Source organism: Epinephelus fuscoguttatus, linkage group LG4, assembly GCF_011397635.1.
Source record: "Epinephelus fuscoguttatus linkage group LG4, E.fuscoguttatus.final_Chr_v1".
Classification (NCBI taxonomy): domain Eukaryota; kingdom Metazoa; phylum Chordata; class Actinopteri; order Perciformes; family Serranidae; genus Epinephelus; species Epinephelus fuscoguttatus.
In genome coordinates this window covers 38450503-38473626 of record NC_064755.1, presented here as the reverse complement: position 1 = coordinate 38473626, position 23124 = coordinate 38450503, and the positions used below count along the sequence as shown (strand labels likewise).

At 36.4% G+C, this 23124-nt stretch overlaps 1 protein-coding gene across 1 annotated transcript; it reads right to left on the bottom strand.

Annotated features, from left to right (window-relative positions):
- Positions 1–183: 183 nt before the first annotated feature.
- On the bottom strand, positions 184–18450 carry LOC125887848 (leucine-rich repeat-containing G-protein coupled receptor 5-like). Its single transcript, XM_049574934.1, has 15 exons — positions 18200–18450; positions 15375–15446; positions 13139–13210; positions 11547–11618; positions 10174–10389; positions 9291–9362; positions 7013–7081; positions 6829–6900; positions 6609–6680; positions 3991–4056; positions 3818–3889; positions 3317–3382; positions 1162–1284; positions 1031–1083; positions 184–795 (listed from the first exon to the last, which is right to left on the bottom strand). Exons 1-15 carry the CDS (start codon positions 18448–18450, stop codon positions 605–607), a joined length of 1539 nt encoding a protein of 512 aa, XP_049430891.1. The 3' UTR covers positions 184–604.
- Positions 18451–23124: the final 4674 nt, after the last annotated feature.

Here is a 23124-nt window from a genome sequence, read left to right as displayed (position 1 = left end):
ATACTTTGCCACTGTGTACTGTCTGTTGAGAGCCAAATAACAATGACGTTCTTTTTTAGTTTAACATCAGAATAAAAACAGATATTATAGTTATCCTCTTAAATGATCATGATGAGTACCTACTGACCACAGGCTTACAATGAATAAGAAGAAATATGACACCTGTATATTTTGAAATGGTTTATACAGTATCAGCACAATGCTACATGCTAAACAAAGCTTTCCCAACAATATGGGTGTCTATCTGGTCTGCCTGCCAGATTTTCATGGTAAGAGTGATATTGATTGACCCTCTTTATTTTATGTGGAAAAATATAACGAATGCAAATGGGTACACATATAGCAATTCAAATATAAATCAGACATGATATTAAATATTACATGGACTGAAGAACAGTAAAGGAATGGGAACTGTAGAAAGCCCTCTCCCCACATCACTGCAATGACGTCACAGTGTCCCAGAGTCCACCTGGATGTCACCATATCTCCAGCTGCAGTTCACTTCCTGTAGTTTTTACAGTGACTCAGGAGAGGCGGCAGAAATGACCATCACAAGAATAAGCTGCGGAGGACCACAGGTCTGTTCTCCGCTGTGATGAAGACCTCAGAGGACAGAGTCCAGATCCTGGATCAGTGTCCATGCTGAATCCACAGAGAGCAATGAGGAGGTCCTGGGAGGAGGAAGGAGGAGAAGTAGGAGGAAGACCAGGGGCAGCAGGTTAAAGAAGATGGAGACGATGAAGATGAGATGAAGCAGCCAGAGAGACACCGAGTCCAGGCAACATGTGGACACACCTGCAGGAGGAGACAGGAAGTAGCTGTGACGTCTATCAAAGAGACAATGAACATAAAACTGACTCTTTGGTTCCTGGAACTATTTGGTCTAAAAGCAGGAAGTGTTTCTTCTTCTCTGGCGTTTTTCTCCCTCCATGGTTGTTGCATGTTTGCATTTACTGCTTAGCATATCTGGAGAAAAATGTTGCCATGACAACAGACTGCATTTGACTAGAATGAAACAGAGTTCTCTTACTGCCGCCGTCCTCACAGTGAAGACACACACAGGTGAACAGCTGATCGGTTGACCTGTGAACAACACAGCCAATCAAACAAGAGCATGTGAAGACAGGAAGTGAGTACTGTTACCTGAGTGTGTGTTGTTACCTGAGTCTGAGTCTGTGTTGGTGCTCGTGTTGGTGGGCGACTCTCAGCTGCAGGTGTCCAGACAGTTTCAGGTGAGTGAGACTCATCAGAGAGACGGAGGAGAGCTGGTTGGAGGACAGATCGCTGACGGAGACACAGTTTGTTAGTGAAAGGAGGATCTGAGATTCTTTATTATAATAATAATTATAGCTGCTGTGCAGCGATGGGTCGGGTCCGGGCATTTTTAGGCAATTCTGTGTAGCTTCACAAATTGACTAAGCCAGACGTGCAGGTTTAGCAGCCGTCCATGCATGGAAAAGCAGATTTCAAACCACTGTAAAAAATTCAGTTATCGAAACAAAAATCTGAAAATACACATATTGCATCTAGACAGCATGGAGATGTTGGTAATTTGTTTGTAACGATGATTGATTTGCTCCATAAGTGAAAAACTGATGTTTAAAATTGACATTTTTGCATTGACTCCAATTGTTCACATTAGAGCAAAATTCAAAAATTCAGTTTTTGAGATAAAATTCTGAAATTTGCCAAACATCATCTACCATGACTCTAGAATTTTGTCATTTTTTTCATGAACATTGAAGATTTATTTAGCAAGAATTTGCATGTATATGTTTACAGTACCGTTTACAGTCAAACATTTTGATGCACTGTAGGCTCAATTTTCGATAAATCAAAAATCTGAGAAACGTAGTTTTTGTAGGACAGTCTGAAGATGCTCTGTAGCAAGTTTGGTGTCAATTGAGCAAAAATTGTGGGAGGAGGTAGGTTTAAGAAGTTTTACAGTTTTTGAAAAAAAAACAGAGTGATGAACTTCATAATTTTTAATAGGTTTAAATGTACAAAAGTTTCTTCGGTACTGGGGCTACAGTTTGATGAAAGTTGTGAAGTTGTAGCACGTATGGTTGATTTGTTATGAATTTTCAAAGTTTTGAACTTTAGACGCTTGCTGTAGCGCCACCATCAGGACTATTGGCTTGAGTTTACAGCTGAGGATATCTGGCATGAGACTGGACCTTTGTGCAAAGTTTGGTGAGTTTTCACCCATGGGAAGTATGATTTCCTCGGGAGAAGAAAGAAGAAAGAAGAATACCTAGAATTATCATGAGTGTCCTGGCAGCTTAGCTGCCCGGACACTCATGATAATTCACTAGATTTATAGCACTTTTCTGGACACCCAAAGGTCCTGTACAGAGAACAACAACAACAATAAAGATGAAATAATAGAGAGGGAGAAGAACAGTTTTAAGAGGAGACAGTTTTGAAAGGTGTGTTTTGAGGGTTTTCTTAAAGGTGGAGAGTGAGGGGGAGTCTCTGATGTCTTTAGGGAGTAAGTTCCAGAGGGTGGAGCAGTAATGGAAAAGGCCCTGTCCGCCCATGTGTGGTTGTTAGTCCTGGTGGGGACGAGGGAGAGGAGGTTGGCATCAGCAGACCTGAGTGAGAGTGTGGAAGGAAGTGTGCCGGTGGAGGTGCTCAGATAGGTAGAGGGGAGCCAGGTTGTTGGAGGACTTTGAAAGTGATGATGAGGAGTTTGAAGTGGATACGCTAAGGGATGCAGAGCCAGTGGAGGTTATGGAGGACAGGGGGCGATGTGGTGCGAGAAGACAAGCAGTTGAATTCTGGATGTACTGTAGTTTCTTGAGTGTTTTGGATGAAGAATCATAGAGGAGACTGTTGCAGTAATCAAGTCTGGAAGTGATGAATGCATGAATGAGACTCTCTGCAGCTGAGGAGGAGAGGGATGGATGGAGGTGGGCGATGCTTTTGAGATGGAAGAAGGCTGTTTTGATGATGTGTTTGGTGTGTTGGTCGAAGGAGAGGGTTTGGTCAAAGATGACACCAAGGTTACGGACAAGGGGGGAGTTTAGCACAGAGGAGACGTTGATGGAGAGGGAGAAGTTATGGGTGGATTTAAGAAGAGATTTGGGACCGATGATGATGACTTCTTATTTGTCATAGTTAAGTTTGAGGAAGTTGGTTTGCAGCCAGGATTTTATTTCAGTGATGTAGTTGGTGAGGGTAGAGTGAGTAGCAGGAGGGGGGCTGAAAAACATCTGCTTCATCTGCTTTCAACTCAGAGTTGAGAATCACAGATCACCATAGAGTCTGATGTGGAGCACAGACTAAAGAAAACCGGAAAAATTAAAACTCTCACATGTTTTGTATCTTTCTGCAGCTGCTGAAGTTTGGCAGACTCTGGATCAGATTGTGGGACAGATCGCTGCAGACAGACAGACAGACAGACAGACAGACAGACAGTTAAATAGATAAAAGCATAAAATAAACCCCTGAAATTAAAGTTTATGGCCTAAACACAAACGCATACTCTGTAACATTTTCGCCACTATCACATCATTCACACATTCACATCTTACTGGCATTACTGTCAAAATAAAACAAGCCTGCTCTGATTGTTGTTTTTTTAAAAGATTATTTAGACAGCGTGGTGTGATGCATTTCCTGTTTTCCTTTCTCTCGTATTTTTATTATAACCTGACTGTGTACTGAAGCTTTTCATCATTTAGCAGTTTTGTTTTTAGCCGTGTCAGATAAAACTCTGCAGTTAAGCAACATCAGTGTTACAGTATTAATGTAGATACACTGCCCTCTATATATACATAAATAAATAAGTTAAATGAGGTGAGACGACTCTTACAGTTTGTGCAGGTGGGGCAGCTCCTCACACATGTTGTCAGGTAAGGTGGAGAGGTGGCTGCCTGTGATGGAGCTGAGCAAATCAAACACTCAATTTAATTCATCCAGCCTGTAATTCTCAGAGCATTTTCAAAGACTAAAATGCGATTTGGTTGTTTATTTAACTGGACTCACAGGGTTTCCAGTCTGTTGGTCCCAGTGAAGTCTGGTAACTCTGTGATGCTGCTTCCACTCAGAGACCTGAGGAAAGAAACACAAACAACTGGTTTTTCGAAATATGATTAGTTATACCTCCTGTTTGCAAGCATTCCTATATATTTAAATAATAAAATAAAATGACTGAAATCACTTTGAATTACATTACTGCTAAAAGTACAAGTATAGAGTATATAATGGGGACTGTAGATACATACAGCAGGTACAGTGTATATAATGAGGACTGTGTATAAATACTGTTAGAGCCATTTCTAGCAAGTCCTAGTTAGTGTCCGGGCAGCTAAGCTGCCAGGACACTATTGTAATCCTAGGTCTTCTTCTTCTTCTTCCGAGGAAATCATACTTCCCATGCGCGAAAAATCACCAAACTTTGTACAAAGGTCCAGTCCCATGCCAGATTGCCTCAGTTGCAAAAACAGGCCAATAGTCCTGATGGTTGCGCTACAGCAAGCGTCTAAAGTTCAAAATTCATAACAAATCAACCATACGTGCTACAACTTCACAACTTTCATCAAACTGTAGCCCCAATACTGAAGAAACTTTTGTACATTTAAACTTATTAAAAATTATGAAGTTCATCACTCTGTTTTTTTTTCAAAATCTGTAAAACTTCTTAAACTTATCTCCCCCCCATAATTTTTGCTCAATTGACACCAAACTTGCTACAGAGCATCTTCAGACTGTCCTACAAAAACTACGTTTCTCAGATTTTTGATTTATCAAAAATTGAACCTACAGTGCATCAAAATGTTTGACTGCAAATGGTACTGTAAACATATACATGCAAATTCTTGCTAAATACATTTTCAATGTTCATTAAAAAAAGACAAAATTTTGGAGTCATGGTAGATGATGTTTGGAAAATTTCAGAATTTTATCTCAAAAACTGATTTTTTTTTTTTACAGCATTTTGAATTTTGCTCTGATGTGAACAATTGGAGTCAATGCAAAAATGGCATTTTTAAACATCAGTTTTTCACTTATGGAGCCAATAAATCATTGTTACAAACAAATTACCAACATCTCCATGCTGTCTAGATGCAATTTGTGTATTTTCGGATTTTTGTCTTCATAAACTGAATTTTTGACAGCCGTTTGAAATCTGCCTTTACACACTAACAGCTGCTGTCTTGCACACAGGTGACTGGCTTAGTAGATTTGTGAAGCTACATGTGACATTTCTGTTTGCCAATTAGCTCAGTGAGATAGAGGATGGTTCTTGGTGTTTAAGATTGACAGTTCAAGCCTCAGCTCGTGTAACATTTCCATATGAGAAATGTCAAAACTTTGAAAATTCATAACAAATCAACCATATGTGCTACAGCTTTGGAACTTTCACTTTGAAATTTGCTTTCCCATGGCATGGATGGATACTGTCTGGCACCATGATGCTTGGCTTAGTCAATTTGTGAAGCCACACATAAACTGTCACTTGCCAATTAGCTCAGTGAGATAGAAGACAGACCTCAGTCTCAGAGGTTGTGAGTTCAAGCCTCAGCTAAGGCAGAACGGACATTCTAATGTGAAAGTTCTATGTTCAGGCATCGTGCTATGTGGATTAGAGACTACCAAGATTAAAATAATTATGATCCAGGCAGTTTCGCGGAGAGACAAATACTCTTTATCAACACTTTTCCCTGTTATCCCTTGTCTCTTTTCCCTGTTTATTTGGCTTAGCTATCAGCCAATAAGCAGAGTCTATCCAGTAGCTACTTTTACATTTTAAAAATCACCATGAATAATGTTTAGCTTTAGGCTAGATCAGGCCAGTTTGTTCATAATTGCTGGCAGTTAATGTTATTCTTACTTTCTTGTTCTTGAGTTTTTTCTTTCCTTTGTATATTATGAGTCTGATCACTTCAGCCACTCATCCACAGTTTGAAGGACATGCCATAATTATATGATGTAACTTCTATGTTGTGATATGCTTTGTTTTAGTGTGTGTGTTGCTCAGAATTGCCTAATTTTGCCTAAAACTGCCCGGCCCTGACCATTGCTGCACAGCAGCTATAATTTCCTATTACTTTTTGAGTCGCTTTAATGCACCACTTCACCTGGCATCTTGGGAACCTGTAATTAAATGCAGGTGTGCTGAAGTGAGTGTGGAAGATGCCACGGGGTTATGGTCTTTAATCACTGTGTGTTTGGTTAATCATAGCTTTTATTGTTTGATAAAGTCGTTTAATAGCCCACTGACTTGAAATTTGATTTTGTAAAGGCCTGTTTATGTGGGGAATGTCAAGAGCGTTCCCCTGCAACTCTCCACACATCCTGCAAATCAATCAACTCTTAAATCGACCAAAACACCCTGGATCATCAAACAGTGAGTCAGCAAGTTTATCATATCTCCCTTTGTGGTGTCTGTTTTGAACTTATTTGGAAGTCTATGATGTATAAATCCACGTGGTGTGTATGGTCTATAAATACTGCTATAGTGTGTATAATGACCATACATTAGCATACATACAACAGATGTACTGTGTACGTTGTATGAATCCAGGAGTAGGGTGTATAATGAATGCTGTGTATACATACATACAGGTATAGAGTGCATGATGAGGACCATGTGTACATACAGTGTCTGGAGTGCCGGCAGCAGCTGGAAGGACGAGTGTCCCACAGTGTGAAGAGGATTGTTCTGAATATTTCTGTCAAGAAAAAAATGAGAGTACACATCCTCACCGTTTAGTGGCAGCAAGAACCTTAAACTATTTTATCATTCCAGGTATAAATAATTATGGTCTCAGTGTTAAAGTCTTTAAAGAAGTGATCAAACATGAAGTTGAAGGTCCCCACATGGTCTCGATGGAAGGATTTCCAGAGAAAATGTTTTCAGGGATGACTGAGATGTTGTTGTTCTGAAGATTCCTGTAGAAAAATATACAACAATCTTTTATATGTAGCGTTAGTAGTTAATTGCTGAAAGGCACTAATTAAATTAAAATTTTGTTGTGTGTGTATGTGTGTGTAGTGTCCTCACAGGTCTCTCAGGTTGTTCAGGGTTTTTATGGCTGTAGGAAAACTGTTGATCCGGTTAAAACTCAGATCTCTGCAGAAACACAATCTTTACATCAGCGTCATCAATCAAATCAATTAATATTCAATGTAAATGCCATCAATCATAGACATGGCCAGTGCTCTCAAAGTAAAACTGCAAAAATTATTATTATCTATTAAAAAGTATCAGATCTTTATATTGTTATGTGATGTTAAGCTGTAACATCAATAAGAATAATTTCAATTAAAATCTGCTTAAACTCATATATTCAGTATTAATCTTCTACATAATGCTATCGATTCAAAGTCATTTTATTGTTTAAATTGTGTCTGTCGTGCACTCTTGTACACGTGGCTAAAATTAAATATGGAACTTTTGATAATGGAGATATAGAGGAAGTGTTTTTTATAGTGACCTCAGAGGCTTTGATGAAATAAAATGACTGGTGTGTGTCGGGCTACAGTGTCTTTATGTGTACGTCTGCAGAGAAACAAAGAGACCGCAGGCGGATCTATCTCGTACAGCTCTACGTAGTAATAGACCAATCTAGATAAATGCCAGCCAGATGCATTTCTGCTGTAAAGATGCCACAGTAACCTACACACTGTACGCAGACTGACTTCAGTTCAGTCCAGTTCACATCTACGTCTGACACTCGCCTTTTCAAAATAAAAGCCTTTTTTAGTGTTGAACAGGGGTAGAGGAAGGATACAGATCCAGGAGAAGTAGCAATATTACAATATAAATATACATGATTAAGTTAAAGTCCTGCATTCAATGACATTTAATAATAATATAAAATATTATATTACTTAATGATTATATTGTTGGGAAGTTTAATCTGTAACATGTCTTTATGTTTATCATTTTATCTCCTCCTCCTCTTCCTTACTGGTTATCCTCCCAGTGATGGGAGCACGTGCAGAGTGCAGGAGTTGGAGGTAATTGCGAGCTCTGCCCACACACTGTGATGTTGTTTGAACTGCACTGGTGGCTCAATTAAAGGATTAACCCGCAGAGTTTACATGTTAAGATGAGGACGGCTGCACCCGCTGACTCCACAATACAAAATATACTCGACTTTAAATTCTGGTTAAATGTTGTCTTGCAAAATCTACTAGATTCAACTAGATTATTTGTAATTTATTTTCAATATAGGGGTGTACTTGTAGTTTAATTTAGTTTAGTTTGGTTTGTTAATTTTTGTTAACCTATAAAACACAAGTATACTGGTAGATACAATACATAAACATTAAGGTAATGATCTTTTTAGGATGATGAAAATAATAAAAAAAGAAATGAAACAAAACAAAACGTGACCGACTAGGGGTAGGCTGAAGCCTTTTAACATTCATTGTTTTTGTCAGCTCCCTTTAAATCATACAGAGCAATAAGTAACTGACAGAACTAAGTATATAAACATCATATAGGCCTTTTGTCTGCACAAATATCCCAAATACATTACCTGTACACTCTGGTGTTCATACTTCAGTTTTATATTTGTTGATCATCTTGTGTTTAAATATTTTTTCTGTGGTGTGTATTACACACTTTCATTTCTGTTTCTACTTGAGTACTGTTAACTATTTTTTTTTTTAATTCTCCAGATACTGTATTTACAGAGTCAGAAATCAACATTACTACTCATTTGACATCTGGGCTCAAATTCTTTAAAGTTACAGAGCCTCAAAAAGCCTCCCACGAAGCCGTCCTGAAATGTTGTTGATTCATTTAAATATTAAGTCAGTTAATCTTTAATCTTGTCTAAAAAAAAAAAAACTCCAAATAATATCAGGAGAAAATGAATTATTCAAAGTTATTAAAGTTCTTTATTCAGTAGTTGTAAAATTAGAAAGATTCAGTCTCTGAAAGATTCAAGTTTCTAAACAGTTTACTTTTCGATCATTCTAATTTAAATCAGAAACAAATAATCCAACATTAATGTTTAAAATATCAGAATCAAAAGGAAAGTTTATCTTATTTAAAGTTTATTTTAACTTGTATTTAATTATTTATTACCTTATTTTCTATTTGATTTATTTTGTTTTTATTTTTGTTTATTTATTCATTTATTGTTTTTTTATGAAATGTTTGGCAATTACACATCTTTGTTCATGCCAATAAAACTATATTAATTGAATTATTTTTAACATATTAATAATAATAATAATGATAGGGAAAAAGACTAACGTGAATAAAGAAATCTAATAATACTCTTATTATTTAACTCTAATTAAACTCTAATTAACTTCAGACTTACAGTGTCTCCAGGTTGTGCAGTCCATCAAAACTCCTCTGGCCCAAAAAGTGGATGCGGTTGTCATGGAGATGCCTTTAGAAAAATAACAAAATGTACAAAATATAAAACATTATGTGTTTGAATCTGACCACAAAAAACTAACGTATTTTCTCTCCTCCCATTTCTTGTCATCTCTCTTCTGTTGTCTAATTAAGACATAAAATGACCAAAAATACCCTTAAAAATGTATGTCTTTCTTTTTTTTCTTTTTCTTTTTACATTTTAGAATATACTAATGTAAACTAGTTTGTTTGTATTTTTTTCTTAGTTTCTACACTGAATTTCTCAGTGATGACTCATCAGTCAAATAATGTGATCAGCACTGGGACGTCCTGCTATCTTTAGTTTCTGTAGGTGGTGCTCTCCAGTCTTTTATTTCATTCTGTTGTCTGTTTTTATATTTAATTCTGTCCAGTTCTGATTCTTGGTTACAATTTGGACTTTGTCTCATTTCCCACCTCCCTCATTAATTTCTGCTGTTTGTGCAAAATTGATTTTACAGTTCTCAATCAATCTATCAATCAATTCCTTTGGCACGACAGTCCCTGCAATTACCCAGCTTCCTATCTGCAAACACAGCTAATTATGACTGTATGACCAAGCTGGAGGAACATTTTTTTATTCATCATTAATTATTAAAATAACATGTAGTGTAATAGCCTACTGACATTCTGCTAATATGAATGAATCCAGTGACTTTGTACAGAGTCAATAATAATAGTAATAATAATAATAATAATAAGGACATTAATAATAATAATAATGATAATAATAATAATAATAAAGATAATAATAATGATAATAATAATTTGTTCTGGGTATTCATGAACCCAGAGAGACTCACAGCACCAGCAGCTGGCTGAGGGAGCTGAACGCTCCATCAGGGACGTAGCTGATGTTGTTAAGGGCAAGAGTCAGAGCCTGCAGCTCCGTCAGATCCCTGAGAGCCAGAACGGGAACCTCTGTCAGGACGTTATCATCCAGCCACAGGTGACGCAGAGACCACAGACCTTTGAAGGAGGTGGCCGGCAGGCGGGAGATGGAGTTAGCGTCCAGACGTCTGGAAAAGACAAGATGTTCGTAAAGCATTTTGTAATGTTGTATTCAAAGATGCAATATGAATAAACATATTATAGTTTTTGATTTTATGTTGGGGGTTTCATCTTCAATTATCTTATTTTGACTTTTTGTTTTTAATTTGATTTAATCCTTATTTCATTGTAAATGTCATGGTTATTTGTTTATATGTGGAGCACTCTGTTGCATTTTGTGCCTGAATTGTGCTAAAGAAATTAAGTTCATTATTTTAATATTTTAATATTTTAATATTTATATCACACACTTTAAATGACTCACTTGGTGTCATATTATTTCCACCTTTTTCTTAGGGGCTGAATTTTCTTTTACTTCTTGACAAAATATTTTGAAGAATAAATTCAATGTGTATTTAAATGTGAACATGTTGGATGTTTTGTTGCTGTTGTTCTGCGTGTGACGCTGTAGACAGACGCCGTTGTTGTCATGTTGGATGTTTTGTTGTTGTGTGACGTTGCAGACAGACTCTATTGTTGTCATGTTGGATCTTTTGTTGTTGTTGTGTGACGCTGCTGTTGTTCAGATGAACAGTACAACACTGGTCTCTGTCGATCAGGGAGGTCCACACATTCTTTGGCAGCATGGTAGTCATTTATGGTGTTGACAGTCTGACAAAGCCTCCTGGCACAACCACAAACAGGCAGCTGGCATGTGGCCGATACCCACCATCCACCTCCCACCACCACCCACCACCTCCACCACCTCCTCCTGCTGCTGCTGCTGTGAAGTGTGAAGCAGAGGTTGGCACTTCTGAACAACAGAGAGGTGTTAACTGTCGGTTAGTTAGAAATGTCTGGAGGGAGATCAGCTTCTTGTCCATCGACCCCTGATACAGGAATGATTCGTACGACATGTTTCCATTGTTTCTCATCAGAGGCAGCTATGGTTACAGTTTGGTTTGTTCAGGTTTCAGCAAAAGGACAATTTGATAATCATCATAATCCTCAATCATGAGAGTCAGAGGTCTCCAGTATTCTGTCCAGCCTGTTTTCATTTCTGACAGGTAAACAACGTAATGTGATCATGTGATCTCTGCTGGTCTGTGCGTTAGATTGATACAATAAATGATAAGATGATTAAAATCATGTCCGTTGTTTATTGTGTGATTGTCTCATGACTCACAGAGAGCGCAGGTTCTTGAGGTTGTGTAGAGCTTCAGAGGGAACTCTCTTCAGTCGATTGTTCTGCAGAGTCCTGTGTGATGAGACCAGACCGACAACCAAAACATAAACAAAAACATAAACAAAAACATACAGATCTCAGCAAACATATTCCAGTAAAACCATCACTCTCTACTTATTCTTAATAAACTTGACTTCTGAAAGCTAAATGATGTTTATTAAATATGTACAACATTTATCATATGATGAAATATGAACATGATGAAAATGATCTTATTGATAATCTTATGAAATGATGATGTAATGTTGTTCAGACATAAGAATAATCAGAGTTTTATTACACCAGTAGTGTAAACCTTCTTTTTTTTCACAAAATCAAAGATTTGCAATTTTTAAAAATAATGAGGAAACATATTGCTGCTATGCCAGAAAAAGAAAGTTTTCTTTGAATAGCATAAGAAATAAAAATAATAATAAAAGACAGAAAGAAGGAAACATTTCTTTTTAAAATATAAAAAAATAAAATAAAATAAAGAAAGAAAGAAGAAAAGAAAGAAGGAATCTTTTCTAGTTATAACAATATACTATTTGTTTGGTTATAACAAAAAATGTTTTACATTATTACCTGATACTGATCAGTGTTGTTTTTTTTCCCTGGCATTACACTTCCATAAAACAACTAGTCGATGAGTGAAATATTAATTTGATTAATAACTTTAAAAGAAGAAACTTTTCTCCTCATCCTATGATAATATTGTTAAACATGTTTATATGTTTAAGACATATTGTGTTTTAATGAGACCTTACTACAAGATATTGATATGCTCTGTATCATTAATAGTTTACACCAACGTATTCTTTTTTTAAAAGAAACTTTTCTTCTTATAACATTTTATTTTATTTCTTGTTTTGTCACAAAAGTAAAGAATTTCATTAAAACAAATTGTTGACTGAATCATTAATTGACTGAATTACTTGATAAGAAGAAACTTTTCTCGTCATCACATAGTAAGTTGGACTGATGTTAAACATGTTTATATGTTTACAACAATTCGTGTTTTAATGAGATGCCCTAAGAAGATATTTTGCATACTTTTTCATTGTTACCGCATTCCAGTTTATTCCCTTTTTTATTTCGCAAGAAACTTTTCTTCTTATCACATCTTTATTTTTTACATTGTGAAACTTTCTCGTTCTTTCACAGAATCAATGAACCTAATTAAAACAAGAAACTTTTCTCCTCAACTCTTCAGTCGCTGCTGCAACTTAATGAACAGACTATAAAATAAATTTATAGGTTACATACAGTTTTACTTTTTACTGAAAACAAAAGGTGTCAGCTCATATAACTGAAGTCATTACAATAAAAAAACAGCATTAAACTGTAGTGTTGGAACGTTCTCAGAACAATTAATTTTAGTTTAATTCTGTTTTAATATAATATCGAGTGTTTGCAGCAGCCTGTCATTTTATAAAGTCATGAGGATATTTTAAAGTAAAGCGAAAGCAAAACATTTGAAATAGAATCCCGACATATGAATTATGTAAACAGAAGGCTGTATAGTATTTATATATGAATATATGTTTACATACAGCAGCTTCAGACTGAGAAGTCCTCTGAAGAAATCTTTTGGAATCTTCGTCAAGCTGTTTCCTGCCAGCCGGCTGCAGAACGACACCGACATGATTAAACACAGTTAATGCCGATTGATAAAACACACACACACACATACACACACAAGCACACACAGTCGTGTTTCAGTCACTTCAGAGTTTAAATGGACGTACATTCATTTCCTGGAAAATTTCCCTAACCCAAGACTTCCTACTAAAATTCAATTATTTGCGTTTTGTCCCCAAATGACTGCGAGTCCCCACAGTGTCAGTGTATTAACAGATTTACGTCCTCACAATACACAAAGACATACACACCTGGTTTTGTCATTTCCCACTCTTTCACTTTAAATTGACCTCTTTGCTCATTTACATTCAGTTACAGAAAACTTTCACATAATTAAACAAGAACAGTCCAATAAGTTTATTAATATCTTTAAAATGATTAATTTCTAAATGAAGAAGCACATTTTTAAATTTAGTCTTCTCTTCAGTTCTGTTGTCTTTACTATAATACTAACATTTGTTCTGATTAGTTGAAAGTCTTCAATTCGATTTTATCTATAAAGCCCAATATCACAAATCACAATTTGCCTCAGAGGGCTTAACAGCATTCAACATCCCTCTGTCCGTTGAACCCTCACAGCGGATAAGGAAAAACTCCCCCCAAAATTCTTTAACAGGGAAAAAAAATGGTAGAAACCTCAGGATGGACAGACATGCAATAGACATCGTGTGTACAGACCAGATTATTATCATTATTACTAGTAGTAGTATTAGTATTAGTATTATTTGTATTATTATTATCATTATATGGAGTCAGAAACAAACTGTTGATCTGATAGGATTCGTTCTTGTGTTTTGCTTCCTCTGCACCCACTCACCCCATCTGAAAGTGGTTTTCCCACAATGTCACCCTCTTGTTTTGTCTTTGTTAAAGTCTTTCTGTGTTTTCAGTTTAGTTTGGTGGATTTATTTATTTTCATATTATTTATTATCCTTGTTCATTGTTTCCTCCTGTGTGTGTGCGTGTGTGTGTTTGTGTTTGTGTTGGCTCTCTAAGTGAAGTCACCACGACTCAAACTTATATCATGCTGTTGTTTTAATATCCTGCATCTATAAAACACACACACACACACACACACACACACACACACACACACACACACACACACGTTTAGTGTTCTCTGTCAGTTCATCATGTTTGTACTCCTCATTTTTGTATATCCACACACTGAATGATTAAAGTAAAACAACCCAAAAATGACATCATCATGTTGTCATCAGCTCACAGTAATGAAAGGGACAAACATCGAGTCCTTTCACTGTCGCTTCATCTGCTTTTACCAATAATGGAATCAGTGAGTCAATAAAAGGCTGAAAACAGTGACACGACCCAGACTGTTTTAAACAAAACAAAAAAGTCTCAATTTGTGCCTAAAAAAATCAGAGTGGAAACAGAAATTAAAACTAAACCGTAACAGTATCTGTGGGGAGAAACAGACTGAGTGGATAAATGATTAAAACATGACGAGGAGACATTTCCATCATGTTTGACTGAAGCTCTTTATATATACCAGAACCATCTGGTTCTCTGATACTAATATACACCCAAAAGGAGGAGATGGAGACAAGACTTCAGTTGTGTTTTAGTTTCAATAGTTTCTGTAGATTCTGTTGAAATCTTGGATGAAACTTGAATTCAGTAAATGATGAAGAACACTGATAAATGTGAACAGACTGTGAACCAGAACAGGATGAAACAACATGACGGTACATGTTTGCTAAGCTGAGGGGAAGGTGCAGGTGGAGGTGAAAGTGGAGGAGAAGGTGGAGGAGGAGGTGAAGGTGGAGGTGAAGGTAAGGGTGAAGGTGGAGAAGGAGGAGGGGAAGGTGGAGGTGAAGGTGGGAGAGGAGGTTGAAGTGGAGGAGGAGGAGGTTAAAATGGAGGTGGTGGGGGAGGAAGAGGTGGAGGTGAAGGTAGAGGTAAGGGTGAAGGTGGAGGTGGAAGTGAAAGTGGAGGAGGATGTGAAGTTGGACTTAGAGGTGAAGGTAAGGGTGAAGGAGGAGGTGGAAGTGAAAGTGAAGGAGGAGGTGAAGTTGGACGTAGAGGTGAAGGTAAGGGTGAAGGAGGAGGTGAAGATGGAGGTGGAGGTAAGGGTGAAGGAGGAGGTGAAGATGGAGGTGGAGGTAAGGGTAAAGGAGATTTACTCACAGCTCATGGAGGAGGTGGAGGTTTGTGAAGGTGTGGGCTGAAAGCTCCGACAGCTCGTTCATACTCAAATCTCTGAAACAACAAAAACACGTATCATCACACTCTGCTGTCTGCTGGTCAGAGAACACTGGTTTATACTGGTTTATACATGTGTGAAGGACTCATCATCATCATCATCATCATCATCAGTTCATCATGATGAAGTAAAGTTAAAAACTAAAGTAAAGAATTAATCAATAAATAAAGCTGCAGTTCATTTTTTATTTTCTGTCAGGAATTGTAATTTCACAAAATCAAAGAATTTCATTAATTGTCTTTAAAACACCGCTTATACATTTGATTGTAATGATAATAATAATGATGAATAAAATCATTAGTTTGTGGGTGTATTTTGTGTATTTAATGAGAAAATAACAGAATATATAAAATCTGTGAACTGAAACTGATTTTGTAAAAAACAACACATTTTTCAGTTTTTCTTTAAAATAATCACTAACAGCTCATTTTATTTATTCTCAGTGTTTAATAAAAACTATCCATAAAGATAAACGACTGGAACAACCTTTCACAGACAAACGATGTGTTTCATTTTGTCCGTGTCGTTAAAGATGCTTTTCATTTGCTCTCCTTTTTTTTAATCTTTTATAATTATTATTTTTTACCTTTGAGCCAATATGTCACTAAACTGTTTATTACATTTTACAAACCTGGATAAATTCACTGTGTGTGAGACTTACTTAATATTATCTTTGGAGCCTTTTCTTTTTCTCTGTGAGTTCACTTTGTATTTTCTGAATTTAAAATCCACTAAAATGTAACTAAACTTAAATTGATATAATGTAATAAACTAATCAGCTGTTAACTGTTGTTTGCTACAAAAAATACACCACATGTTTGAAATATTTAACTGCTATATAAAAATATTTATGATATATATAGGCCTACGTTAACAGTGTCAGACTGAGTTACTCTGATTGTTACTGACATGATTACAGCCTGATTGTCTGTTTTCTTTATTATCTCTTTATCCCTTTTCTTCTTTTATTAGTTTGTGTTTTATTGTAACTCCATCAAATATTCTAAAATTTTTCAGGAATGTCCATTAAAAGGGAGATAATGACGCAGATGATGAGGATCTGAAGACGACGCGCACTTCTGTTTTTTTTCTTCATCTTTGTGCATCTTCTTTTTAATGATATTCAGTCTGTCACTTAAACTAACTTTATTTTAATAAGCATGATAAAAAATATCTTTTCTGAAAATACAAAGAGTTCAGCATTAAAACTAAAGATAGAACTTTATTTATCTCGAGTGAAGACCAGATTTTATTGTGTCAACACATTTCAAACATTCTCAAAACAAACTATCACCCTCACATGTCTATATTTATATTTCAAACTACATTAAATTATATTCAAAATAAGTTTAACTATGATTAATAAATGTTACTGAAGGAATCAAGTTGTCTGTCTTACTTTCAGTAAAACATGACTCTGCATCAGTCATCTGTTGAAGAAAACATCTTTCACATAAATAATAAAATCAAAATAAATAAAGTGATTTTGTGTTGCAATAAATTTAGCAGAACCAAAAAAAGTTTTAAAGTTAGTAAAGACAAACACAAGACTGCAATGAAAAGTTTTACTGCAAAACATACATTTTACATAAACATCAAACTGTATTTGTTTCAGTGTTTCAGTATATTTTACCCTGTATTATATAGTATTATATATTATTCACTCTGCAAACACTTTTCTGAATGAATGAATGAATAGATGGCTTTATGTCAAAAATGAAAAAAACATAATAAAAACAAACAAGACAAAGATAAAAAGGAGTGGGCAGAAGTAAAACATTTATGTCCCTGCCCATTTCTTACATTTTTTCTTTTAATTCGAATATTATTTCAACAAATTCCAAAATTTATTTACAACTAAAAAACAACTATCCCCAGTCTATTTACCACCTAATTAAATAAATAAGTAATAAACCCAGTTTATTTACAGTCCAAGTACCACCTAGTGTTACAAAATAAATATGTACAACCTTTCCTCATCTATATATCTGCCAAAATATCTTGTTAGTATAGTTTTTTAAATTGATTTATATTTGTGCTTTGTTCCACCCCAAAACACCGAAATACACAGGCTCGTCTAGCTGTACGAACACATTGTGTTTTTTTTTCATTAAATTCTCCTTTTAGATTATAACCCCCCTCTGTGTCACAAAACATTTTTGAATTTTGCCCCTAAGTGAATTATTTCTTGCTTTAAACATGATTATTGCTGTTTTAAATTTGACCAGATCAAAAAATGTCAAAAAACAGTGAAACAGTGTGTTGGTGTGTTTCCTGTACCCCCCACTGTGTGCTGTCCTGATTACTCTATTTTGCTCTCTTCATACATGCGTCGCTTAACACACTTACATTAAGCAAACAATAATTTCAATGTCATCAGTGTAGTTTAACTTTAACTTACCTGTGGTGAAATTCTACTTGGAGCTGAGAACAGTATACTTACAATACTCAATAATGTAGTTCTCTTGTTTTTTATATATATATATATATATATATACATATATGTGTATAATTTAAACTTAAATGTAAGGAAAAATATAAATATCATAAATGACCTGTGTGTCTTTTTAACTCTGAGCTGATTAAATAAAGGAAAAGAAATAAAGAGAAACCTGTTGTCATGAAAAAAATCAACAGACTCCTGACTCACTATAAAACATAAATAAATTAAAGAGTGAACAGTGATGACAGGGTGAACGGAGACTTTACAACATTACTGTTACTATAGTCGAGTAAAGTTTGTACTCACAGAGAGGACGTGAAGCTGCTCAGGTTGGAGGGAACTGATCTCAGACCAACATCCACACAGTCGACTCTCTGGAGCATCCCGACACTTTCACACCTGCACACAGCTGGACAGTCGCTACTCACACCTCCACCTCTGACCGCCCCCACACCTTCAATGATCCCAACCAACATGAAAACCAGAGGCAGAAGGTGCATTGTACCTGCAGAGGAACTGAACTGCAGCGTAGCCGCTTCCTGTCTGGTCTGGGCCATAGCTGCAGTGAAGCAGCTACAGACAGATGTGATGGGGGATGACGGTGGGGGTGGGCGTGGGGGTGTGGGGGGGCTGATACTTGGGATGCTGTGCTGCCATCTTCTGGTGTTTGATGACTACTGCAGAGCACTTTCGAGGATCATCCCACTTTATTATAGCCTCCTGGACCGTCCAATCAGAGTCAAAGTGTATCCTGATGTGTGCAACATCAAACGGGGACACTAGGACCCAGGTGAAATTTGGCCAATCAAAGTGAGAGCACCTGAGCTGTTAAGAGGCTCATGGACCACAGGTGTGTGGTCCTGTGCACATGCTGGCCTGGTAAGCCAAACAAAACTTGTGTTCTAAATAGATTTTATTGTAAAGGTAGCAAACACACCCTGAGGTATTGTTTTTTAAGAGTAAATATTGAAGTCGTTCTATTTCTGATTGCAAAAATGAAATTTTCAAAATATGGGTCCACCAACAGCAAAAGTCCTGTTTCCACTGAGCAGCACAATACAGTTCAGTTCAGTTCGGTACAATTTTTTTTTTCTGTTTCCACTGTGAAAAGTTGTGGATGGTACCAATGGAAATGTTCCGTACCGTCCTCATTTTTGGTCCCCCTCTGTTGGGGTGCTCAGTGGGTTATTAGTAGACTGTAACTATAAAATGAAAGGATGTTTTGCTGCCTCTCACAGCAGCTGTAGACTGAGAAAAGAAACTTCAATCACTGGGCCGACTGCCAGTAACTTAAGGTGGAATGTTTACTTGTTATGTTACTCAGTGCATGAGTTGATGACGTGAATCCATCAAACACCTTAAATTTCAATGTGACAACTTTGACCATTAGTTTAGTTTTGTCATGACATATACTTTTAGTAATGAGTGGATCTTTAAGCGTTTATATGTATTAATTTCGGCCTGGTCATGTGAACTGCATATATTCTAATCCTCACTTGGGGGTCAAAAAGCGTTGCAGAGCGTTGTTCCTGTGGGCTACGGCAACACTGAATTTAATAAAAACCTGTTATGGCATTTTGACCCACACTGGCTGTTAAAAGTGAACTTTGGTGTTACACTTAGAAAGATTGAAACAAACAAACAGAAACAGAAAATTGTTCAGAATCTGACTGACGCTGCTCGAATGTCACACTGAACTTTAATCTCACCATTAATCAAAGTCTGACATTTAATATAATAATTTAAAAACTGTTCAAATGAAGCTCAACAAAGTTTACACAAAAATACTGCATACACACACACAGTCATAAAGCTCTTCCTCTTCGTCTTTCGTTGCAGGTTGACTTTCTATTCAGGAAGCCTCTTCTCCCTCTGCAGTGAGACACTTCCTCAGCCAATGACGAGGACCTTGAACACACCCAGATCTCTGTGAGGACAGATGGAAGTGACCTCTGACCTCTGTGGGGACCGATGGATGCTCTGAAGTGTCTGATGAGGAGGTAGAGAACAGTTAACACTCCATTTTCTGGCTCAGCAGTCAACAGTTTTTGCAGGTGGTGTTACTTTAGTAACACGTAACAACTTTTGTTACTTTTGTAACACACTAGCCCCAACACTGTTGAGGATGGGGGCTAAATAACTTTAATTGCTAAATGCTAACGCTAAAAAAAAAAGGTAGGCTTTGCCAGAATGCAGCGCAAAAGCCTCTTCTTAAGTTCATGACATTTCTGCAGCATCTGAAGGCAGCAGGACAGATATGCTGATGAATCTGCACCCTTGTACATGATCACATAGTTTGGTAATTAAGGTAACACAACAGCATTTGCACTGCAATGTGTGTTAAAGATAAAAAGAAGGTTGAAAAGAGGCTGTGATGAGTATCTGAGTTATAACCCACCAGTTTGACGTATGTAGAGGTCTGTATGGTTATATTGTAGCAGCCTGGTGTCATTTTTAGACCATTGAATATGGTAAACAGTGAACGGCTGGTCTAGCATGACATGGTTATGCTAGCTGAAAAATAAGCAGGTAACAGCCTCTTATAGACAGTATGCACAATAATCACAATCAAAATTGTGTCACGTGTGTGTCCCCATGTGTCCCCTCCTAGTCGGGAGTCCTCACAATGTAACAAAAATGTGTATACATGTGTGTATACTCTGGGTTTGTCAAGGTTAAACAGCACGACTTCCTGCTGAGGGTGGAACTTCCTTCAACACAACACTTTTCATCAGAGGTTAAACACACAAGTGAGGACCTGACACGATACACTGCACACAATACACACACCTCAAAGTGTTACTTAATGAAAATGTACTGAAGTTATTATTAGCAAAATGTACTTTAAGTATCAAAGGTGAATGTAGTCATTATGCAGTGATGTTAAAATTCAGTTTTCAGTTCAGTTTGTTTGTTTGTGTGTTTGTTTGTCAGCAGAAAAAAAATACTGACCCTATTTTCATGAAACTTGTATGTAGCAGGGGCTGAAGAGAGGGACCCAGTAAATTTTGGAACAGATCAAAATAGTTTTTACTTTGGTTAGCATTGTGAGATTTGGTGGAATAAACGCCATCGATGTTAGAATCCAGTAGATGGTAGTAAAGTTCAGTAGAGACCAAACACAGACGCCATATCACAGTCCACACTGACAGGTAACAGTAATCCTCTGAGGCAGACGACACATGAAGCTGCTCTGTAACAATGCTTTCATAGAGGTGTGGCTGTGGAAACATAAACATATAATGAAACTGCAATAAACTCCACCAAAGACAATACATTAAATTTGACTCAATGTAAAAATGTCTCCCTTGTGACCAGACTGTTGTTGATAACAAGCTGCTGTGTTCATGATGTTACTTCAGTCCAAGTTTTGATATTTGTACATACAGACATGGTAATAAAGTGTTTTCTGGTTTTCACAAATTCATGTTGAAGGTGCAGTGAGTGGTTTTACTCCAGAATCCAGTGAATATTTCTTCACAGTCCGCCGGCTGTCCGTTCTGTGTGCAGTCTTTGTCTTTGTAACTGGAAACAAACAAAGCAGTTTGGACCAAAACACACAACAATATTCCAGCCAATCAGGAACATGGTGTGTTGGTGCTTGTGCACGGGACAGGGGAGAGGTCATGGATGATAGAGACAAAGCTCCTAGTTTCTGTATCATGTCTGTTCTTTGATCATTAACAATGTGTGACCAGCAGCAGGCCCACATGAATTCTGCAGCAGCAGAATTTCTGTAGATTTTCATTCTAGATCACCACTGAAAACTGTAACAATAAATAAATAAATAAATAAATAACATAAAATACAATTAAATAAATCAGCAGATTCAGTTTGAGTCTTGTGATCAGACGTAGCTAACGAAGGTCCTGTTTTTCAGTTTTTTTTTCTGGCTAACAGTTGATATTAAAATCAATTTAAAACAAAGCTCAGTATAATCACACATGTATCAGGACTTCAAACTACAAACTAATTAAATAAACCACCAACTACAAAGTGATTAAAAAACTAAAAACTGATTAACAAACTATTATTAAATAAACTACAAACTTTTGGAAAAACTTATTAAACATACTACAAACTGATTAAACAAACTATAATAAAACAAACTACAAATGGATTAAACAAATTATTATTAAACAAACTACAACTTCTTAAAAAAAACTTATTAAACATACTGAAAACTGATTAAACAAACTATAATTAAACAAACTGATTTTAAAACAACCCTACAAACTTATTTAACAAACTGATTAAACAAATTACAAACTTATTTAACAAACTGTAATCAAACAAACTACAAACTGATGGAAAAAACTACAAACTGATTACACAAACTATAATTAAACAAACTACATACTGAAAAACAAACTTCAAACTTATTAAACAAACTATGAACAGATTAAACAAACTACAAACTTATTAAAAAAAAGACTTTAACTTTATTTAGAAGGACTTGAATTTGATGAAATTGAACTATACTAATTACAATTGAAATAAAAATATAAAGTTGAATTCCATGAAATCTAATTACTGACTGGCCCAAAGCTCGTCTGATACAAGCTGACTTCATTAGAAGTGACGGCTGACTGTGATGAACTCGGGCTGATAAACTGTTTTTACTTTGTGTCTGCTATTTGCACTGTTCAGGTTTTAATACTGAATTTCACCTCTGAACTGTTTGCGCCAGTTTAATGTTTCAGTGTTCCCTGATAATCACTGTTTCTAATGTTTTAACTTCATTGCTACTATATTATTGTCATAACTTTTTGAATTTATTACAGAATTCATGTGGAAGTTGCAAACTGACTTGCTGTACTTGTGCAGTGACACTGAAGGTATTCTGTTCTATTCAAATAGAATCAGTCAGTGTTTTGGTTCAGTGTGAAGGCTAAAGTCAGGATGTGGAGGGTGGAGGACATCTTCCTCCTCTTCCTCCTCTTCCTTCTCTTTCTCCTCTTCCTCCTGACCAGGACAGGATGTCAGTGGAGAGGAGGAGTGGGGGAGGGGAGGTAGTAAAGGAGCATTACGGCTGAAGATAAGAGCAGGAAGAAGGTGAGGGTGTGAAGTTCGAGACAATAACGAAACTGCAGAGAACAATGAAACCTAAAGAGAGAGTTTAGTGTTTTATAATGACTGAATGCTGAAAAGTTTCTCTTTCAAAAACAAAACTTAAAATCCAAAGACTCACTCACAATGTGTATCATGTCGTTTTGTTTAATTTTTTATCG

Excerpts from the sequence above, each read along its gene's own strand:
- LOC125887848 (XM_049574934.1), bottom strand. The coding sequence starts at position 18,450 with ATGGCCCAGACCAGACAGGAAGCGGCTACGCTGCAGTTCAGTTCCTCT. Across the intron at positions 13,211-15,374 it reads CTCCACCTCCTCCATGAGCT|CCGGCTGGCAGGAAACAGCT; the intron begins GTGAGTAAATCT and ends GTCGTTCTGCAG. Across the intron at positions 1,084-1,161 it reads CAACACAGACTCAGACTCAG|GTCAACCGATCAGCTGTTCA; the intron begins GTAACAACACAC and ends TGTTGTTCACAG.